The sequence below is a fragment of the Notolepis coatsorum genome, assembly GCF_963971535.1.
Source record: "Notolepis coatsorum genome assembly, chromosome: 1".
NCBI classification, from domain to species: Eukaryota; Metazoa; Chordata; class Actinopteri; order Aulopiformes; family Paralepididae; genus Notolepis; species Notolepis coatsorum.
In genome coordinates, this window is record NC_140165.1 from 322,856,660 (window position 1) to 322,875,063 (window position 18,404).

The 18,404-nt window shown below is 41.6% G+C and overlaps 1 protein-coding gene across 1 annotated transcript in view; it reads left to right on the forward strand.

Moving 5' to 3' along the window:
* Positions 1 to 313: 313 nt before the first annotated feature.
* Positions 314 to 18,404, forward strand: part of LOC311226726 (pregnancy zone protein-like) — a gene marked incomplete at both ends in the record, with an annotated part of 79,230 nt that continues 61,139 nt past the window's right edge. Inside the window, 8 exons of the mRNA XM_084312136.1 lie at positions 314 to 487; positions 4,817 to 4,976; positions 7,706 to 7,758; positions 13,287 to 13,452; positions 13,538 to 13,622; positions 13,734 to 13,848; positions 15,595 to 15,712; positions 17,435 to 17,544. Coding sequence (XP_084168262.1) covers positions 314 to 487; positions 4,817 to 4,976; positions 7,706 to 7,758; positions 13,287 to 13,452; positions 13,538 to 13,622; positions 13,734 to 13,848; positions 15,595 to 15,712; positions 17,435 to 17,544 — 981 coding nt within the window. The remainder of the gene's footprint in view (positions 488 to 4,816; positions 4,977 to 7,705; positions 7,759 to 13,286; positions 13,453 to 13,537; positions 13,623 to 13,733; positions 13,849 to 15,594; positions 15,713 to 17,434; positions 17,545 to 18,404) is intronic.

Sequence of the window (18,404 nt, forward strand, 5' to 3'; positions counted from 1 at the left end):
AGAGGCTATATAACAGACAGCCCAGAGGCTCAGCCCCCTTCAGTCATGGCTCTTCCTGAAGTTCAGATGTGGAGGTGGATACTAGTCGTCTGTTTCAACTGGATCTGTGTGAAGCAAGTGGTGGCAGGACCGTAAGTGCAACAGCTTTTTACAATCGACCAACAATACAATATAATTCACCTGAGACTCGACCAGACAAGGCTTACAGTATAGCAACGAGTTTCACATGTATGTTGAAGGATGTTTTGCTCTCTGACTACTAGCCTACTGGGTTGGAATTGTGTTTGACTGCATTTGTAATTGCAGGCAATACATGGTGGCCATTCCTGCCGTGTTGGAGGCTGGGTCTGAGGCTAGATTCTGTGTGAGCCTCATGCAGCCTAATGAGACTCTGGTCACGACCATCACACTGATCTCAGATCAGGAGAACACAACCGTCTTCCGGGAGACCTCCAGCACAGCCTTTCACCGCTGCGCCCACTTCCAGGTCAGTCCTCCAACACGGCCTCAAGGATCTCCCATTTGTCCTCTTGCTTTTATATTAGTGCTGTCAAGCGATTAAAAGAATTAATCTATAATTAATTACAGAATTTGTAACTGATAATCTAATTAATCGCATAACCATTTTAGGCCTGATATTTTATATTCTATGATCATATTTCAAATGGCATGTGTCCGGATGGCAGAATTCAGTACTGTATGGAAGCAAATGAGTGCCAGAAGTATTTGAATTTAATCAGACACCGCATTTATAGCATTGAAAATAATAACTTTGAAAACATGTATCTGAATTTGAAAACATGTATCTGAATTATTTCAGACACAGCATTTATAGTTTCAGACACCGAATTTATAGCATTGCAAATAAATACTTTGAAAATCATGTATCTGAATTTCTTTGCTCCGAATTTACCTATGCGAAATAAAAATGCAGTGTTAATAAAACAATTCGAATGCATAATAAAATTCAATTCGACGCCAAAAAAAATTCTATGCCTAATTGCGTGTATATAATTCGATGTCAAAAATTCGATGCATAATTGCGGTGTATATAATTCGATGTAAAAAATTCGATGCATAATTGCGGTGTATGGAATTCGATGTCAAAAATTCTATGCATAATTGCGGTGTATGGAATTCGATGTAAAAAACCAACATCCAGGTATCCAGCTGCAGAACCACAGAACCACCACAGCAGCAGCAGGCTGAGGCCCCTCGCTTCCATTGGCTGATTTGGGTCACGTGATTTGGGTCACGTGACCGTCCCACCCAATGGCTGAATTGGAGTATTGCACTGCAGGCATTGGCTGATGCACTGCAGGATTGATTGATTGATTGATTGATTGAAAACTTTATTAACAGATTGCAGAATGGGTACACGTGACCGCCACAGGCCCTGATTGATTGATTTAAAACTTTATTAACAGATTGTAGAATGGGTACAGTGACTGACTAATTGATTGATTGATTGAAAACTTTATTAACAGATTGCAGAATGGGTACAGTGACATCACAGGCCCGGATTGATTGATTGATTGATCTGATTGATTGATTAAAAACTTTATTAACAGATTGTAGAATGGGTACAGTGACCGATTGATTGATTGATTGAAAACGTTAGTAACAGATTGCAGAATGGGTACAGTGACGTCACAGGCCCGGATTGATTGATTGATTGATTGAAAACTTTATTAACAGATTGCAGAATGGGTATAGAGGTGTGATAGGTGTGATAGGTGTGATAGGTGTGAGAGGTGTGATAGGTGTGAGAGGTGTGATAGGTGTGAGAGGTGTGAGAGGTGTGATAGGTGTGAGAGGTGTGATAGGTGTGATCGGACACCTCTCACACCCATCACACCGATCCCACCTATCACACCTATCACACCTCTCACACCTATCACACCAATCCCACCTATCACACCTCTCACACCTATCACACCTATCACACCGATCCCACCTATCACACCTCTCACACCTCTCACTCCTCTCACACCTCTCACACCTATCACACCTATCACACCTCTCACACCTCTCACACCTATCGCACCTCTCACACCGATCCCACCGATCCCACCTATCCCACCTCTCACACCTCTCCCACCTCTCCCACCTCTCACACCGATCCCACCTATCACACCTATCACACCTATCACACCTATCCCACCTCTCACACCTCTCACACCTCTCACACCTCTCACACCTCTCACACCTATCACACCTCTATACCCATTCTGCAATCTGTTAATAAAGTTTTCAATCAATCAATCAATCAATCCGGGCCTGTGACGTCACTGTACCCATTCTGCAATCTGTTAATACAGTTTTCAATCAATCAATCAATCAATCCGGGCCTGTGACGTCACTGTACCCATTCTGCAATCTGTTAATAAAGTTTTCAATCAATCAATCAATCAATCAATCAATCAATCAATCGGTCACTGTACCCATTCTACAATCTGTTAATAAAGTTTTCAATCAATCAATCAATCAATTGGTCACTGTACCCATTCTACAATCTGTTAATAAAGTTTTCAATCAATCAGGGCCTGTGGCGGTCACGTGTGCCCATTCTGCAATCTGTTAATAAAGTTTTCAATCAATCAATCAATCAATCAATCAACCAATCAATCCCGCAGTGCATCAGCCAATGCCTGCAGTGCAATACTCCAATTCAGCCATTGGAAATTCAGATACATGATTTTCAAAGTATTTATTTGCAATGCTATAAATTCGGTGTCTGAAACTATAAATGCGGTGTCTGAAATAATTCAGATACAAAAATGCGGTGTCTGAAAAAATTCAGATACATGTTTTCAAATTCAGATACATGTTTTCAAAGTTATTATTTTCAATGCTATAAATGCGGTGTCTGATTAAATTCAAATACTTCTGGCACTCATTTGCTTCCATAGTACTGTATCTACAAAACCTGTTTAATCATCTTCCCTTTATTCATTTGCTTAGATTTTTCAGGTCTGGTCAATTTTAGCATGGTGTTATTCAGTCAAAAAAAATTTAATTGATATTCTCATTTGGTTCATTACAATTTACTCAAGCCTAGTAACAGACACAGTATTTCTGACACTGGGAACACATTCCCTGAGATCCATAGATTCAGATACCAAGAACATGCAAATAGACCATTTAAAAAAATATTCTGTAAATGTTTATTCTATGTTTTAATGGAATGAATGAGATTAAAAAAAAAATGTTTTTTTGTTTTTTGTAATACATTTTGAGTTAATTTTCATAACGCGATAATTTCCTGTATAATTAATGAATCTAATTAACGTGATAAACTGACAGCCCTATTTTATATATATAAAATTCCCATCTTAATGTAAAACAGCTTTTCTATGTATGCTATTTGTACCCCAAAATAAAAAGGTAACTGGCAGCAACCACCATCTGATGCATGTTATCAGGGTAACACTGAGATCTGATGCATGTTATCAGGGTAACACTAAGATCTGATGCATGTTATCAGGGTAACACTAAGATCTGATGCATGTTATCAGGGTAACACTAAGATCTGATGCATGTTATCAGGGTAACACTAAGATCTGATGCATGTTATCAGGGTAACACTAAGATCTGATGCATGTTATCAGGGTAACACTCAGATCTGATGCATGTTATCAGGGTAACACTGAGATCTGATGCATGTTATCAGGGTAACACTGAGATCTGATGCATGTTATCAGGGTAACACTCAGATCTGATGCATGTTATCAGGGTAACACTGAGATCTGATGCATGTTATCAGGGTAACACTGAGATCTGATGCATGTTATCAGGGTAACACTGAGATCTGATGCATGTTATCAGGGTAACACTGAGATCTGATGCATGTTATCAGGGTAACACTAAGATCTGATGCATGTTATCAGGGTAACACTAAGATCTGATGCATGTTATCAGGGTAACACTAAGATCTGATGCATGTTATCAGGGTAACACTAAGATGTGATGCATGTTATCAGGGTAACACTGAGATCTGATGCATGTTATCAGGGTAACACTAAGATCTGATGCATGTTATCAGGGTAACACTGAGATCTGATGCATGTTATCAGGGTAACACTGAGATCTGATGCATGTTATCAGGGTAACACTGAGATCTGATGCATGTTATCAGGGTAACACTAAGATCTGATGCATGTTATCAGGGTAACACTGAGATCTGATGCATGTTATCAGGGTAACACTGAGATCTGATGCATGTTATCAGGGTAACACTGAGATCTGATGCATGTTATCAGGGTAACACTAAGATCTGATGCATGTTATCAGGGTAACACTAAGATCTGATGCATGTTATCAGGGTAACACTGAGATCTGATGCATGTTATCAGGGTAACACTAAGATCTGATGCATGTTATCAGGGTAACACTAAGATCTGATGCATGTTATCAGGGTAACACTGAGATCTGATGCATGTTATCAGGGTAACACTGAGATCTGATGCATGTTATCAGGGTAACACTGAGATCTGATGCATGTTATCAGGGTAACACTAAGATCTGATGCATGTTATCAGGGTAACACTGAGATCTGATGCATGTTATCAGGGTAACACTGAGATCTGATGCATGTTATCAGGGTAACACTCGGATCTGATGCATGTTATCAGGGTAACCTTCACTAAGATCTTAGGGGCCCACATTGCTAAAAGGGTCCATTTATTCTTCATCCAGATAGTTTTGGTGTGATTTGCTGAGTTTGAGACGTCTGCTGTACTAGAGATGTTTGAATAATATGATGAATTCTGTTGGAGGTTAGATTGATCCGTGTCTAATTCTCTCTCCTCCACAGGCTCCTGCAGTGAAGCGTGGAGAGGTGGTGCAGACGTTCAAGGTGGAGGTTCGAGGTGAAACCTTCCAATCAACAGAACAAAGGAAAGTCATGATCAAAGCCTACGATCCTGCGACGTTCGTCCAGACAGACAAACCCATCTACCTCCCTGGACAAACAGGTAACAGACAAACCCATCTACCTCCCTGGACAAACGGGTAACAGACAAACCCATCTACCTCCCTGGACAAACAGGTAACAGACAAACCCATCTACCTCCCTGGACAAACGGGTAACAGACAAACCCATCTACCTCCCTGGACAAACAGGTAACAGACAAACCCATCTACCTCCCTGGACAAACAGGTAACAGACAAACCCATCTACCTCCCTGGACAAACAGGTAACAGACAAACCCATCTACCTCCCTGGACAAACGGGTAACAGACAAACCCATCTACCTCCCTGGACAAACGGGTAACAGACAAACCCATCTACCTCCCTGGAGGACAAACGGGTAACAGACAAACCCATCTACCTCCCTGCAGGACAAACAGGTAACAGACAAACCCATCTACCTCCCTGGACAAACAGGTAACAGACAAACCCATCTACCTCCCTGGACAAACGGGTAACTGAGTGGATGATCTCCATCTTTAATTCAGTTCAGTTATTTAGTATTATGCTGTTCTACAATCGATGAAATGCAAGTGTCAATAAGTAAGTGGAAATGCACATCTAGAAGTGGGGTTATGTAAGGGATAATGTATAGCTACGAGGTCATTGTCGCAAAATAATTGACCGGCACGGAGTTTAGAATACAGAGGCGCCTCGCCGAGGTGTTTTAAACGTCAGTGAAGGTCAATTATTTTGCGACAATGACCAAGTATAGCTATACATTATCCCGCTTATTACATGGCTAACTTACTAGCAATATACCTAATTCATTTTACATCGACAAGACGAGATCAAATGCAGACGCAGCTCTGTTCTGGCTCCGCTGTCATCGTCACACACACTCCGCTGTCAGTGCAGCCGGCAGGTGTGTCTGATTGGCTGCACTGATGCAGTGTGTCAGTGGCCTTGATTGCGAACAGCTGCGCACAGCGGCCATTATTGTTCGGCAGAGGTCCGTTATCGAGTAATAACGGACCTCTGACGAGCGCTATTGACCAATCGCAAGCAAGCATTTCGGCGAATGTGAAAACGCCATGTAATAACAAAAAATAATGCATGCAAAGAATTATCTGAAAGTCATGGTATAATCTAAAATGTTGCGTAATTTTGTCTGGATAATACTTTGGACAATGTGTAGCCTAATGTTTAATACCAATGCATACTGTCATCTATGCATATTCATTGATATAAAATCTATGAAAATAAAGATGGAGGATTTAGCCTCGGATCTGTAAACTAAAAGCTGTCATTTACTTGTTTAATTCCCTAAAAGTCCTGAATAGCAGAAGGGATTCTTGTTTCCCCCGGTGCTTGGATTCAATCTCCTCATAAAGCACTATTATTCAAGCTCATTCTGAAGGAGGAAGGAGCTCATGATGTTTGATCTTAGGCCTAAATGTGCTGCTCATGATGGATGCATCTTGGGCCTAAATGTGCTGCTCATGATGGATGCATCTTAGGCCTAAATGTGCTGCTCATGATGGATGCATCTTAGGCCTAAATGTGCTGCTCATGATGGATGCATCTTAGGCCTAAATGTGCTGGTCCTGATGGATGCATCTTAGGCCTAAATGTGCTGCTCATGATGGATGCATCTTAGGCCTAAATGTGCTGCTCATGATGGATGCATCTTAGGCCTAAATGTGCTGCTCATGATGGATGCATCTTAGGCCTAAATGTGCTGCTCATGATGGATGCATCTTAGGCCTAAATGTGCTGCTCATGATGGATGCATCTTAGGCCTAAATGTGCTGCTCATGATGGATGCATCTTAGGCCTAAATGTGCTGCTCATGATGGATGCATCTTAGGCCTAAATGTGCTGCTCATGATGGATGCATCTTCTCAAATAATACTTTCCCTGAAAACCTCTACCTCATATTTGTAAGTTACCCATAAAACTGGCAGCTTAAATGAACTAAAGTTATTTAAAACAGGGATAAGACTATCATCTCTCTTTTTTATCATAGATATCATTCAATTACTGCCGTTTTCCTTGGCTCTCTCAAATACAAGAGAGGATAGTATAGGTTGTCTGAGGGTTTAGAAAATGGAAGAAATCTAAGACTGATGAACAGACTGGGGCCTCTGATGTGAACAGACTGGGGCCTCTGATGTGAACAGACTGGGGCCTCTGATGTGAACAGACTGGGGCCTCTGATGTGAACAGACTGGGGCCTCTGATGTGAACAGACTGATGAACAGACTGGGGCCTCTGATGTGAACAGACTGAGGGCTCTGATGTGAACAGACTGATGAACAGACTGGGGCCTCTGATGTGAACAGACTGATGAACAGACTGGGGCCTCTGATGTGAACAGACTGCCTGAATACTTTAGACAACAAATGTTTGTTTCCGCGTCTCTGATTGGCCAGGTCATTTCTGGTCATGTGACATGTACGCCCAATCGTGGGACCGCAAGTTTATACACTGGTTAAGCTTAGGCGCTCTTTCGAAGTTGGTTAAGGTTAGAGTTTGTCTTAGAGCATGGCAATAGAACGCCAGGTAGTTTGCAGGCTGTTAGACCCGGAAATCGGCGCAGAACTTGCTGTCCCACGATTGGCGCACATGTCACATGACCTGGCCAATCAGAGCGCAAAACTCGAACGCGGAAACAAACATTTGTTGTCGAAAGTATTCCCGCGAACAGACTAGTAGCAGTCTGGTTCCCTGCTCCTGGGGATTAGCCTCCAGTATTTGAGCACTGAAATCGCTGTCATTTTCTCTTTGCAGTGCATTTCAGAGTCATTTCACTGGATTCCAAATTCAGACCTTCAAACGAGCTGGTGAGTGTTGGACATCAGAAGACTCCAGACATTATACAGCACTATTCCAGTCACGACACTATCACAGTTTTTGGTTTGCTTGTGGTTTTAACCGTAGGTTACATAATCGGTGAGCAGAATCAGTGTGCTCTTTAGCCTGTGATGTTTGTTTGGCCAGGCTACACAAACGGCTCCACGTTGAAGCTCTGGGTCAATAGTACAGCAGGGTTCCTCTAAGTAAACCTGGCTGTCCTGGGTTTAAGGTCCTAACATTTATTTTTATTGAAAAGTTATTTTGTAATAGTTCCATAGCTTGTACACAGAGAATCACTATATAATTTGAAACCATGTAGAGGATGGACTGATGAGAATGGGGCTGGGCAATAAAGCAATATCCATACCAATACCATACGGTTAGAAAACTGTATTTAGCCTTTATCAGCCCTCATCTGCCATTCCGTGAAGTCTCCGCGTTGTGTCTTAGTTGTTGATGATGAGGCAATCATTCGTTGGAAGTCTATCCTCCCCGGTACTGGCTGTAACACTGTTTCACCCCGTTAATGCACCGGACAGAAGAATCAATCAATCAATCAATCAATCAATCAAATTTATTTGTATAGCTCGTTTAAACATGACGCTTGTCAACCAAAGTGCTTCACATAGCTAAGCTAAGTACAAAGAAAAGTATAAAATAAACAGAAAAATAAAATAAAATCAACGGATAGACAAAGGAAAAACAGAACAACACGTCAACTAGTACGGCAAGAGTCAAAGTGAGTCAGGGAAGGCCAGGCGTTATAGGTGGGTTTTGAGTTTTGATTTAAAAGACTCGATGGAGGGGGCAGATTTAATGGACATGGGGATGCTGTTCCAGAGGTCAGGGGCTGCGACCGCAAAAGCACGTCCCCCCCTAGACTTGAAGTTAGACCTACGGGTGGTTAGGAGACCCTTATCAGCCGATCTGAGGGCCCTGGCGTTGGTATAGGGGGTGAGGAGGTCTGCTAGGTAAGCAGGGGCCTTACCATTTAGGGCTTTATAAACCAATAAAAGGACCTTGAAGTCTATTCTAAAGCGCACCATACTGGAAACCAGGGCTCCAGACTAACTTTTTTCACCACCGTCCCGAAATACAGTTTTAACAGTCCCAAAGTGAATGTAAACCGTCCCATCCTGCGTTAGTGGCGAGCGCCTTGCCCACTGCGCCACTTAGCCGCCACATTCTGAAGTTTCTGATACAATAAAGAAAATTCACTTTTAGTGCTAATGAAATAGAGTAACATAGGTCTGAACTCAAAAACACTCTCAAAGAACACCTACGGGAGACTGCAATTCGAAACTGGCCCCTACAAATGTCTTAACCCAGTTGTACAGTAAATTACCAAGTATGGCTTTGTCAGTATTCCAATGTACAGTGTACAGTGTCCCCCCCCACCCCAACCCCCCCCCCCTCCAATGTACAGCCCCCACCCACCAACCGCACCCCACCCACCCAACCTCCTCCAATGTACAGTTTCTACGTCAAATGTATATACACTCTTTTTCTGGACACTTTTTGTATCACAAACAGTACTGTATTTGCAAATCTGATATGTCATAAATGTATAGATGTAGCAGTACTGTCTATCTGTATGTCATATATGTTATGATGAATTGAAAATGGGGGACCCTGATGTAAACAAGACGAAAGTCTTTCTCTGGTCTGCATCCCCTTAACAATTGTATGTATTGAGCTGTACTGTACTGTACCCATTCTGCAATCTGTTAATAAACTTTTCAATCAATCAATCAGTTGTAGTTAGTAGTCCAGAAGTAGTATTTCCAAAAAATTGGCCTGAAGTCTTTTGTAGTACATGTCCAAATTTCATAAAAATCCATTCAGAAATGAGTGATTAGAAGGGGTTTTGGTGAAAAGTAAAAAAAAGTAAAAAAAATTAAAAAAAACGGCTCAGAAAATTATTTTCTCATTGACTCCAATGCATGTTGACGGAGAATTCTCTTCCTGTATTCGCTTGTGACTTTTCACCTATATCCTTGATTTGCACATTCCCACGTGGGGTACCATTGGAAAGCCACACTCAACCCTCTCCAATAATTTCCGAGATCGCCAAATGATTGATGGAGGTAGAGGCTCGAGAGTCAGGAGTGGTATTTGAAAAAATAAAGTCTGCCCTCTACTAGTTCTTGAGTTACATGCCGATATGTGAGGCGTGCGCCATTGTACACAGCAGAGTCAGATTACCACTCCCGAGGGTCTAGCTCCGTCAATCATTTGGCAATCTCGAAAATTATTGGACAGGGTTGTAGCCAATGAGTGTGGCTTTCCAATGATACCCCACGTGGGGATGTACAAATCAGGGATCTAGGTGAAAACTCACAATGAAATCGATGAGGAAATTCAAACCTGGAGAGCTTTTTCTTTGTACATAATTTACCAAAATCACTCATTTCTGAACAGAGTTTTATGAAATTTGGACATGTACTACATAAGACTTCAGGCTATGGAGCTTATACCAATTTTATTGGATATACTATTTCTTGATATTGCAACAGAAAACCGTGAGTAACAAGTTTTTCTACAAATCAAGTTCAGACCTATGTTACTCTATTTCATTAGAACTAAAAGTGATCTTTCTTTATTGTATCAAACTTCAGAATGCTATCTTTCAAAGGAGACCAGGCTTATGCATGTGCTATAAGTATAAAGTATAGTATTTTGGTTTGCAAAAAAAGTATGCAGTCCTTAAAAACAAAAACAAAAATGGCCACTTTTTGGGGCGCCTGTTAACACATTGGGCGCCATGCATTGTGCCCATCATTATGCCTTCTCTGCCACCGCTGTAAGCCTATGGAGATGTTTACCTTCTTTGCAGGGCTATAAATATTATAGCTATATCTGCATTACTATGGCCCATTCAACATCGGGTATCTATCGTTCCGGATGTGGGAATGTTATATTTTTTTGTGTTAATACCGTCGAGAATGTAAGTATGTTTTTAAGCTTTTCTGCTGTAATTCCAAAAACGCTAGTTATAGGCCCTGAAGCATATGATAGATTATCGATTGGTGTTTTTTCCTATACACGCTATATTAAAAAATTCAAATGTATAGGATCGGTATACATTATGCTTCATCATGCGTGAAGGAAAGGGGGGGGGGGGTCGTTTATAATTCCTTGATCGTCGGTAACGGCTTTATTTAGTATGGGTTGATATATTGATCAGACTGATTGCAAACAAAGAAATGGACAATCAAGCTGAAAGTAACATTAGTTTCCTCTTACCGTTCGCCGATGAGACTGGAGGAAAAATATCCCAATTATTTGACGTCGATCTGCTAGATCCATTTCCGGTATGACTCAATAAACGCCGAAATCATATCGATTATTGCGTTTCGAAAGCGATCCAAATGCACTAGAGTATATATTGATCCACGCCACAATATATCTCTGGCGGAGGAATTTCCTCGATGCACCGATCGCCACTTCCGGTTTGGTGTGAGTGTCTCTCGCCCGACCATCCACCAGGCGTTGGTATTGAGGCGTTGCAATATCAGAACAGGGTCCGGCTGCGATCCGGAGGGAGGCTGGATGAATTATGAATGCCATGGCGAAAACATGTAATATTGATCCCAAACACGTGATACGCCGTTGTTGGCGTTCAACGAATGGTGGCCAATAACGATTTACGCCGTTCTTGGCGCACAATGTGTTAACAGATTCTATCTCTGTCTTTGGTGTCTGTTAGCGGAAGCCTGTTCTGTTAGCGGATAACTCGATGACCAATCACATGTTGAAACTGGAAAGATAAACGTGTCTTTGGGTGCTAGCGTTTAAAAAAATATTATCATAGAATTTGAAGTTACGGCTGTGATGATATATATATGTATTTCAGGTCATACCGACCAGCCCTGGATCAGATGGATATAGAAAATGACTTTTAATACCTTTAACAAATATTTGTCTTTCCTTCTTGCAGTACAACATTGTGGAAATTGCGGTAAGACGGTCATTGTATTAAACATTATCTGTCAGCATGATCTATTCTAATCCATGCTATTCCAGACTGAAATAGTTCTGTCAGTGTGGTGTAATCCATGCTATTCCAGACTGAAATAGTTCTGTCAGTGTGAGGTAATCCATGCTATTCCAGACTGAAATAGTTCTGTCAGCGTGAGTTAATCCATGCTATTCCAGACTGAAATAGTTCTGTCAGTGTGATGTAATCCATGCTATTCCAGACTGAAATAGTTCTGTCAGTGTGATGTAATCCATGCTATTCCAGACTGAAATAGTTCTGTCAGTGTGGTGTAATCCATGCTATTCCAGACTGAAATAGTTCTGTCAGTGTGGTGTAATCCATGCTATTCCAGACTGAAATAGTTCTGTCAGTGTGATGTAATCCATGCTATTCCAGACTGAAATAGTTCTGTCAGTGTGGTGTAATCCATGCTATTCCAGACTGAAATAGTTCTGAAGCTGTGTTGCCATTATGTATTTTTATCCACATTTTGAAGTATCACATTAGAAAAGCTTAATGTAAACAGAACGTTTTGAAAAAACTTCCTCAATTCACGTTTTCTTGAGGTGGATTTTGGAAATGTCAACGTTTATGCACAAAATATTTTTTACTTTTCTGACGTACAGTAGCTACATTCCGTGTTTAGGTAGAAAATGTATTTGCTTCAAACATTTCAAAAGTCGAATTTAATCGAAACACGTCTATTGAGGGACCAGTTTGTTCTCTTACTTCCTGAGAATAAGACATATGTTGTGAGGTCCTGCCTCTACTGTAGATACCAGCATTGTGTTTACACTTTTTCTTTAAAAAAAAGTCTTCATACTTCTGCTTGTACAGTATTATTACAAAATCACAAGAAATAGCTGCAATTTATACAAGCTGCAAGCAACTTATTTGGCTTTAGAGCTATGAATGTAACTCTATAGCTCTAGTTATATGTGTAACAGGCTGCGTTTGTATAAGAATTTGTTCTTACTTGCTTGCCTGGGTAAATAAAGGTTAAATAAAAGAAATATAAAATGAGTTGGGACAAAGCTTCAATGCCAAAGTCACTGAACCCACTGTTTGCTGAATGAAGTGAACCAGAGTAGGTTGGGAATATGTGGCGTTCTATACTGTGCACTTGGGGGTATGGAATTATACAAAGCATCATATCCTACTCCTTGTATATGATTGGCTGGCTGGTAGGTAGACTGGTGTTGAGGAGCCAATGGCTGAGTGAGGATCCCCATACTGCACCCCTCCCTGACTGCCTTGGTATATATTTTAACTGACATTGTAACAATAATCTGGATGCATCCATTTATTAATTCTCATTATTGAGTGAAGGAACCATGCAAGGTGTCATCATTTGGCCACCATGATTAGCATGAGAACGGTTTACCTTCTCCACATTCTCCACTTCCCAAAGAGCAGAATACAAAGCCACGTGGAGCCAGTTTGTCCACAGTTAACTGATACTGGTGCATAGCCTACTGAAGATATAACTTGAAAGCATACATTTTAATTATTGTACATTTTCTTTTCAAACAGGATGCTCGCCGCAACCGCATTGCACAGTGGGTGAACGTCACATCAAACGGTAAAATACTGCAGCGTTCTTACTCCCTGAACTCCGAGGCTCCTGAAGGATCCTACCAGGTTGTTGTGTCGATTGGTGAGAAGAAAATATATCACAGCTTCAAGGTGGAGAAATATGGTAAGTTATGCTGCTCTTATGTACTGTAACATTCCTTGCATGTCGTGGAAAATGTGTTACAGTAACGACTCCATTTTGTCTCCAGTTTTACCTAAATTTGAGGTGAAGGTGAAAGCAACGGAGGAGATCAGTGTTGAGCAGGAGGAGTTCACAGCTGAAGTTTGTGCAACGTAGGTCTACTGTGTGGAGGTCTTTTAGCTCAGGGTTCCCTCTGGGTTTCGTTTAAATGTTCTTATTTCATCTGAAGAAATGTGAACCAAACATGGCTTCCTTTTGCTCAGGTATACATATGGACAGCCGGTGCCCGGCGCGGTCGGACTGACGGTGTGCCGGCCTCTTCTAAGGCACATTGCACACTATGTCATTACTGCCCCCTGCCACAAAGAGACACAGGAGGTACAGTAGGCTACAGTACAGAACCTCTCCTAACCCTGACCCAAGGAGCTACAGTACAGAACCTCTCCTAACCCTAACCCAAGGAGCTACAGTACAGAACCTCTCCTAACCCTAACCCAAGGAGCTACAGTACAGAACCTCTCCTAACCCAAACCCAAGGAGCTACAGTACAGAACCTCTCCTAACCCTAACCCAAGGAGCTACAGTACAGAACCTCTCCTAACCCTAACCCAAGGAGCTACAGTACAGAACCTCTCCTAACCCTAACCCAAGGAGCTACAGTACAGAACCTCTCCTAACCCTGACCCAAGGAGCTACAGTACAGAACCTCTCCTAACCCTAACCCAAGGAGCTACAGTACAGAACCTCTCCTAACCCAAACCCAAGGAGCTACAGTACAGAACCTCTCCTAACCCTGACCCAAGGAGCTACAGTACAGAACCTCTCCTAACCCTAACCCAAGGAGCTACAGTACAGAACCTCTCCTAACCCTAACCCAAGGAGCTACAGTACAGAACCTCTCCTAACCCTGACCCAAGGAGCTACAGTACAGAACCTCTCCTAACCCTAACCCAAGGAGCTACAGTACAGAACCTCTCCTAACCCTAACCCAAGGAGCTACAGTACAGTACCTCTCCTAACCCTAACCCAAGGAGCTACAGTACAGAACCTCTCCTAACCCAAGGAGCTACAGTACAGAACCTCTCCTAACCCTAACCCAAGGAGCTACAGTACAGAACCTCTCCTAACCCTAACCCAAGGAGCTACAGTACAGAACCTCTCCTAACCCTAACCCAAGGAGCTACAGTACAGAACCTCTCCTAACCCTAACCCAAGGAGCTACAGTACAGAACCTCTCCTAACCCTAACCCAAGGAGCTACAGTACAGAACCTCTCCTAACCCTAACCCAAGGAGCTACAGTACAGAACCTCTCCTAACCCTAACCCAAGGAGCTACAGTACAGAACCTCTCCTAACCCTAACCCAAGGAGCTACAGTACAGAACCTCTCCTAACCCTAACCCAAGGAGCTACAGTACAGAACCTCTCCTAACCCTAACCCAAGGAGCTACAGTACAGAACCTCTCCTAACCCTAACCCAAGGAGCTACAGTACAGAACCTCTCCTAACCCAAACCCAAGGAGCTACAGTACAGAACCTCTCCTAACCATAACCCAAGGAGCTACAGTACAGAACCTCTCCTAACCCTAACCCAAGGAGCTACAGTACAGAACCTCTCCTAACCCTAACCCAAGGAGCTACAGTACAGAACCTCTCCTAACCCTAACCCAAGGAGCTACAGTACAGAACCCCTCCTAACCCTAACCCAAGGAGCTACAGTACAGAACCTCTCCTAACCCTAACCCAAGGAGCTACAGTACAGAACCTCTCCTGACCCCAGAGCATCCAGGGGGAGTCCCACAGCTCACCGCTCCCTGCCACAGAGAGAAGGGAGGTAATGCAAGAGAGAACATGGTCCTGCTGGGTTAGGGTGGGTTAGGGTTACTGCTGGGTTAGGGTGGGTTACTGCTGGGTTAGGGTGGGTTAGGGTTACTGCTGGGTTAGGGTGGGTTAGGGTGGGTTAGGGTTACTGCTGGGTTAGGGTGGGTTAGGGTTACTGCTGTAAACGCATGAAGGCCACAGAGTGGGACATTTATATGGATCGGATTTTAGGATGTAATTCTAATATACATTGATACGGTTTATTTCTGTTTATTCACATTTCTTTGTTTATAACTTTTTGTAGACTGATGAGACTGGCTGTGCCACCTTCACCATCCGCGTGTCAACTTTTACAAAGGCCGGGCATAAGTTTCTAACAGACCAACTGTCTCTCGCTGCCGAGGTGGAGGAGCAGGGCACAGGCAAGTCTCTTCACCTTCTGTCTTCAGGACGGGCAGTGAGTGATGAGCATTTAAGTTTCAAGTTCAAGTTTCTTTAATAGTTGTCATACAGAAGTACAGAATACTTTTGTACAAAATGCTTCTTACTGTTGCGCTCCAGAGACTGTGCAAGACAAGATAAGTATGAAATAAACATAGTAAAATTAGAAGTAAAAAAAAAGAGGTCACAGTGTTCAGTTTAGACATATGTACAATGTTCGATGCAGAATAGACGTAGTTACCATACAATATACAATACTGTGCAGTGTACTAATATACAATACTATATAGTGCAAGGCAGAAATGGAGAAATGGGACGAGGTGCAATTTAGGTACAATTCACAGTAGGTGTACGAGTTGTAGTGCAAATCCTTTATCAATAAATATAAAGTGTAAGTGTGTTTGTGTGATCTAAAGTGTGGAGAGTGGGTGCTGCAGTGTGTTGTTTGTTTGAGTGAGTGTGTGTGTGCGTGTGGGTGTGTGTGCTGTGTGCATTTGATGGTTGTTGCATAGTGATTATTGTTCGTTTAGCGATTATTGTTCGTTTAGCAGCCTGATGGCCTGGGGATAGAAGCTTCTTCTGAGTCTTTCTGTGCTCGCCTTAAGACTCCGGTATCGCTTGCCTGACCGCAGCAGTTCAAAGAGGCAGTTGTTCGGGTGGCTCGAGTCCTTAATAATTCTCTTAGCCTTCCCCTTGCACCGCTTGTTGTAAATGTTAATGTTAATGAGTAATGGGCATTTAATGAGTAATAAGCATTTAATATATGAGTAATGGGCATTTAATGAGTAATAGGCATTTTATATATGAGTAATAGGCATATAATATGCAATTCTCCATATGAATTACTATGGTTTACTTTAGAGGGCTGTAAGAATCACACAAAGTGAGTTATCGAGAACACACAAATACATTATTTATAAAATCTAGAATAATTAAACTTGAAGACATGGTTAAGTTTCAAACAATGTTAATTATGTTTAGGGCAAGAAATAATACACTGCCAGAAAAACTACAAAATCTTTTTCATTTAGAAAGTGAGTTTAGTAGGAGAAAATACAATTTTAAACATCAGTTTGCACGTACCACACGTAAACAGATGTGTCCTTCAGTTATTGGTGTAAAGATGTGGAATTCTCTCCATAGCGAGCTTAAGGGATGTAGTAGTGTTTATCAATTCAAAAAGAATTATAAAAATTTAGTCTGTATGTAAATCAAATGTGATCTGAATAGTGAGATCTCTTATTTTTTTTCTCTTTTTTTTTATTCTTTATTATTATTATTAAATTTTTTCTTGTTTAACTGTGGATTGTGTGTTTTTTGTATAATGGTATAAATTATTATTTGTGTAAATTAGGTTGTACGCCGACCATTAAGTAAATACTTGTTAGTTTAGGAATAAGGGGCAGGTAACTATAAGATTTATTCTTCTTCCTGCTCCTTTTGTCCATGGAATGATAATTATGATTGTGTAATGAAGAAACTCTGATTGTATGATTCCATGTGGCAAATAAATACTCTGACTCCGAATCTGAATCTGAATAGGGATGCTCGATATTGGCTTTTTTACCTATACCGATATTGTTCAACTCTTAATTTTCGATACCGATATCAACCGATATCACATTTTAATGCCGATATCGGTCGATAATATCGGACATCCCTAGTTCTTTACTGAGCTGACATCAGTGTTTTCTCCTGGACAGGTGTTTCACAGACGCAAGGAAAGACGATAAAACTTTCATATGTTGTTGGAAAACTTTCATTTATCGAGACACCAAAGGTATACGAGTCTGGAACAACTGTGGAGGGAAAGGTACGTCCATCTTACACTGCTTTAGTCCCATCCTAACCCTGTGAGATCTGATACTGCTTTAGTTCCAGATCTGATACTGCTTTAGTTCCATCCTAACTCTGTGAGATCTAATACTGCTTTAGTCCCATCCTAACTCTGTGAGATCTAATACTGCTTTAGTCCCATCCTAACTCTGTAAGATCTAATACTGCTTTAGTCTCATCCTAATCCTGTGAGATCTGATACTGCTTTAGTTCCATCCTAACCCTGTGAGATCTAATACTGCTTTAGTTCCATCCTAACTCTGTGAGATCTAATACTGCTTTAGTCCCATCCTAACTCTGTGAGATCTAATACTGCTTTAGTTCCATCCTAACCCTGTGAGATCTTATACTGATTTAGTTCCATCCTAACCCTGTGAGATCTGATACTGCTTTAGTCCCATCCTAACTCTGTGAGATCTAATACTGCTTTAGTTCCATCCTAACCCTGTGAGATCTAATACTGCTTTAGTTCCATCCTAACCCTGTGAGATCTAATACTGCTTTAGTCCCATCCTAACTCTGTGAGATCTAATACTGCTTTAGTTCCATCCTAACCCTGTGAGATCTAATACTGCTTTAGTTCCATCCTAACTCTGTGAGATCTAATACTGCTTTAGTCCCATCCTAACTCTGTGAGATCTAACACTGCTTTAGTTCCATCCTAACCCTGTGAGATCTAATACTGCTTTAGTCCCATCCTAACCCTGTGAGATCTAATACTGCTTTAGTCCCATCCTAACCCTGTGAGATCTTATACTGCTTTAGTTCCATCCTAACCCTGTGAGATCTAATACTGCTTTAGTCCCATCCTAACCCTGTAAGATCTAATACTGCTTT